Below are 4788 nucleotides of genomic sequence, written 5' to 3' on the forward strand. Positions count from 1 at the left end.
GCAGCTCCCCATCTCTGAGTCTGTGATCCTACAAGTCTTAAGTATTCTCTACAAATAAACGTATTGATAAGGATTGAGTTAAAAAGTATCCTTTGGACAGAATTTTGAATATTCATCCTGAAAAAGAAGTATGATAACATTAAATCGACCCAATGGCCTTTTTTGTTGTCAAACAGAATTTTTCCCCTTATTACTCAAAAAGGAGGGCTAGTTTAACCTTTTTTTAAAAAAAAGTTGTTAAAATCTTATTTCTCAAGAATTTCATTTGCAGGAGAGGAGATATTGTCTGATTTTCATAAAGAAACTTAATTAACCCCTTTTGTTTTTTTTCTCATTTGAATTTAGATATAATCAATGGATAAAGTGGGGAAGATGTGGAACAACTTCAAGTACAGGTGTCAGAATCTTTTTAACCATGAAGGAGGAAACAACAGTGAAAATACAGTTGTGAACTCTAACAGGTGTTTATCTGTCAAAGAAAGGAACATCAGCATAGGGGACTTGGCTCCCCAGCAACAAAGTAGTCCCTTAAGAGAGAACGTTGCCTTACAACTTGAAATAAGCCCATCAAAGAATTCTTCAAGAAGAAACCAAAACTGTGCCACTGAGATCCCTCAGATCGTAGAAATCAGCATCGAGAAGGAAAGCGACTCGTGCATCGCCACCACAGGTACGAGGCTGGCACGGAGAGACTCGTACTCTCGCCATGCTCCGTGGGGGGGGAAGAAGAAACATTCCTGTTCTACAAAGACACAAAGTTCTTTGGATACCGAGAAAAGGTTTGGCAGGACCCGCAGCGGCCTGCAGAGAAGAGAGAGACGATACGGTGTGAGCTCCGTCCACGACATGGAGAGCGTCTCGAGCAGGACGGTGGGGAGCCGATCTCTGAGGCAGAGGCTGCAGGACACTGTGGGCTTGTGCTTTCCCATGAGAACGTACAGTAAACAGGCGAAGCCCCTCTTTTCTAATAAGAGGAAAATACACCTTTCTGAATTGATGCTTGAAAAATGTCCTTTCCCCGCTGGATCAGATCTGGCGCAGAAATGGCATCTGATTAAGCAGCACACGGCCCCCGTGAGCCCCCATTCCACCTTCTTTGATACCTTTGACCCGTCCTTGGTGTCCACCGAAGATGAGGAAGATCGGCTCCGGGAGCGCCGGCGGCTGAGTATCGAGGAAGGGGTGGATCCCCCTCCCAACGCACAAATACATACGTTTGAGGCCACCGCCCAGGTGAACCCCTTATATAAGCTGGGACCAAAGTTAGCCCCGGGAATGACCGACCTGACCGCAGACGGCGGCGCCGGCCCGCAGGCGAGCTGCGACTCCGAGGAGGACGCCACCACCCTGTGCCTGCAGGCGCGGCGGCAGAAGCAGCGCCAGGGCTCCGGGGACAGCCACGGCCACGGCCACGCGGGCCGCCAGGGAGCGTGGAAAGTGCACACGCAGATCGACTACATCCACTGCCTCGTGCCCGACCTGCTCCAGATCACGGGGAATCCCTGCTACTGGGGAGTCATGGACCGATACGAAGCCGAGGCCCTCCTCGAGGGGAAGCCCGAAGGCACGTTCTTGCTCAGGGACTCCGCCCAGGAGGACTACCTGTTCTCCGTGAGCTTCCGCCGCTACAACCGCTCGCTGCACGCGCGCATCGAGCAGTGGAACCACAACTTCAGCTTCGACGCCCACGACCCCTGCGTGTTCCACTCGTCCACCGTCACGGGGCTGCTGGAGCACTACAAGGACCCGAGCTCCTGCATGTTCTTCGAGCCGCTGCTCACCGTGTCGCTCAACAGGACTTTCCCCTTCAGCCTGCAGTACATCTGCCGGGCGGTGATCTGCAGGTGCACCACGTACGACGGCATTGACGGGCTCCCCCTGCCGTCCATGTTGCAGGACTTCCTGAAGGAGTATCACTATAAGCAGAAAGTGAGGGTGCGCTGGTTAGAGCGAGAACCAATAAAGGCGAAGTAAACCCGGGCCCCGGCCAGGCTTCTGTGCGTCACACCGCAACCCTAGCAAGCACACGCACCCCTGTTAGGCTGGGGCCGCCGTCCTTCCTCCTCGCGTAGTGTGTCAGACGCTCTGCCGCCACTCACACCCGCAACGGTGGCGCCTCCTGGAATGACGAGGAGAGGACGAAGCTGCACACGGGCAATAGGCCCACCCACACACAAAACACACTTGCTGATTTTTCTAAATGTTTGGTTTTTAATAGTTGTAGTAATAGGATGAAGCAATTTTGGGGCATTTGCTATGATATTCTATTTCCTACTGAAGAACAAATGATTACTATTGGGTGAGCATTTCAACAGTGTGACTAATATTTGAAATGAGTATTTTTTCTAAGAATTTTTTCTATAATCTTAACAAAAGTTGTAATGTTTGTAGTTCCTCTAAATCAAGGTTCAGAAGTCCAAGAGGTCAGACGGCTTACCTCGCCTGCCGCCTTTTAGCAATGACAAGCTGGCCACGAGGGCACCGTGCAGTCCACCTTTCAGTGTTGGTATCGTTTGTAATCTCCCTTTCTCCCTTACAAAGAACCCCAAGCCCGGTTTTTCTAAAGAATAGTTCTTAAAACTTTAGATTCCTGTGTAATCAATAGTAGAATTTTATTTGAAGACCATAAGTATGAGAGAGAACATTTTTGATTAGTGCTTTAACTTGAACAGGCATTTGGAATAGCTGCTGACAACTTAGTGCTGCATGTGAATTTTTAAATGCTGACGTGCAATCTAAACTTTGATTCATGAAAACTGGATCATTTCTCATGCCCATAATCAGTTTTTAACCATGGAAAAATGAGAAACAAAGTGTATAGAAGCAGCCCAGACACTAGTTAGTTGATAACTAACTACAGTGGTTGAAAGTTGAGCTGCATTTAATGGTTTGGAATGGCAGTATTTATCTCTTGATGTAAAATATGAGTCATTGATTATAATTTATAGCGTTCCAATCTAGTGAATTTTTAATGGAAATCTGAAAGCTAAATTACAGATGTAAAAGGTACTGTACAACCATCATATCTGTAAATAACTACATTAATTAGCACCTTTTTGTCACTTAGAATAGTATGCGATACTACTTGAGTGAGCTATTTGGGAAGTAATATCGAGTTCTAGTGTTCGTTTCTTAGTATTGGACTGAATGAACAGTTCCGTCCTAGACATTTTGCACTAAGATAGTTGACTCTCCACACTTGTGTCTTTGTTGATGTACTCTGTACCAATGGTGAGTGCTCCCTAGTTTCTTTGCCTGCTGCTACAAAATGTTATTTTACACCCCTCTGGCAATCGCCAAGGCTACAAATACGAGAAAAGTTATATTTGTATGCAACACTAACCCTTTTATTGTTGATGTATGTTTCTGCTTGCTGTGCCTTGTTATGGCTGCTTTTCTGTGCTAATAAAGTATGTTTGGTGTTCTCCTTGTATATCTGCTGTTTTATACATTTGCAGAAATTTATCTTGTAGTAAATTGAATTGTTTGGGGTTTTTAATAAGATTTACCTGGTAACTAGTATAGCTAATACAGAAATACTGTGTAGTTAATATTGGCTTATCAGAGGAAAGTAACACTCTGACTTTAACGTCACCCATCTTTTTCAACTGACCATGATCTCATTGAATGATGTCTATCGTTACTGCAAAGTATGGACTATGCAGTTGAGTTTTTGCAAGATAAAGGATTAACAGAAAATTTTGGCTTATAAGCTACTCTTAATTCCTCTGCTGATTACAGGTAAAAGGCTGAAACCATTAATGTTCTATCTTTCTTTGGAAAATGAATATCAATATTTCCACAGTGCTTCAGAAGCAGTGGTAAAACGAAGTTTTGTTATGAACTAGTGATAATAAAGCAGCATTGTTGATTGGTTTGGGGACCATTTTAATTGATACAAAATGCCCAAAATGTAGAACTTTTACCAAAGACTTGTCCATTTTAAAGCAAAATGGGGAATGAAGGGACTTTTGTAATATCTCCTGCATCTAATGTTGGTCCCTAAGTAATATATACCAAAGTGTTTGAGAACTTCATCCAAACCTACTTTAAAGCATTATGTGCAATTAAGTTGTTATAGCATAATTCTATCGCCTAACTGTTGGGTCCGTTTTCTTGAGCTCGTGATGTACCTGGAAAATAAATTAAACCTCTTTTGTAAGTCCATAATAATAATTGGAAGGACTATATGCAAGTAAGATCATATTATAAAGGGGTAACTTGAAACTCCAAGAAATCAATGTATGTTTTTATATGCTTGTAGCAAACTGATGTTCTGGTTATGTTGTTTTGTAGTAGCTCTCAATGGTTTTGTGTTAAAAGAATTTCATATGTTAAATGGAAATTGTTTTTTAAAATGTAAATATTTGAGTTTATGTAAGCATGTATGTGTGCTAATGTCACCTATGTTTAAGTTTTTGTGTATAAATATTAATATGCAACTTTTTGTTTAAAAAAATTCTCCTAAATATTAGCTGCTTTACATTACATTAAAGAAAGAAAGAAAGAAAAAGGCATCACCAGCATGAAGTTGCACATATGTTTATATTCACTGTCTTTTTTCTGAATCCTATTGGAGCTTCTCCATTAGTTTTGGGGTTTGGGCATTTTTGAAAAGTGACTTATTTTGAAAATACAGCTCCTAAGCTCTTGTTTAGACATGTATTAGGAATGAAGAAATGATAAAACATTTATTAGGCAGTCACTGTGCTAATTACTAGGGAAACAGATGCAAGTAAGATAGTCCCCCTGCTCTCCCCGGCTTTACCCGCTAATGGGGGCGACAAC

General features: G+C 42.9%; 1 protein-coding gene across 1 annotated transcript; it reads left to right on the forward strand.

Annotated features, from left to right (window-relative positions):
• Nucleotides 1–354: 354 nt before the first annotated feature.
• Nucleotides 355–2162, forward strand: SOCS5 (suppressor of cytokine signaling 5). Its single transcript, XM_044660654.1, has one exon. It carries the CDS (start codon nucleotides 355–357, stop codon nucleotides 1972–1974), a length of 1620 nt encoding a protein of 539 aa, XP_044516589.1. The 3' UTR covers nucleotides 1975–2162.
• The last annotated feature ends 2626 nt before the right edge of the window (nucleotides 2163–4788 follow it).

This window comes from Gracilinanus agilis, chromosome 2 (assembly GCF_016433145.1).
Source record: "Gracilinanus agilis isolate LMUSP501 chromosome 2, AgileGrace, whole genome shotgun sequence".
NCBI lineage: Eukaryota > Metazoa > Chordata > Mammalia > Didelphimorphia > Didelphidae > Gracilinanus > Gracilinanus agilis.

Excerpts from the sequence above, each read along its gene's own strand:
- SOCS5 (XM_044660654.1), top strand. The coding sequence starts at position 355 with ATGGATAAAGTGGGGAAGATGTGGAACAACTTCAAGTACAGGTGTCAG.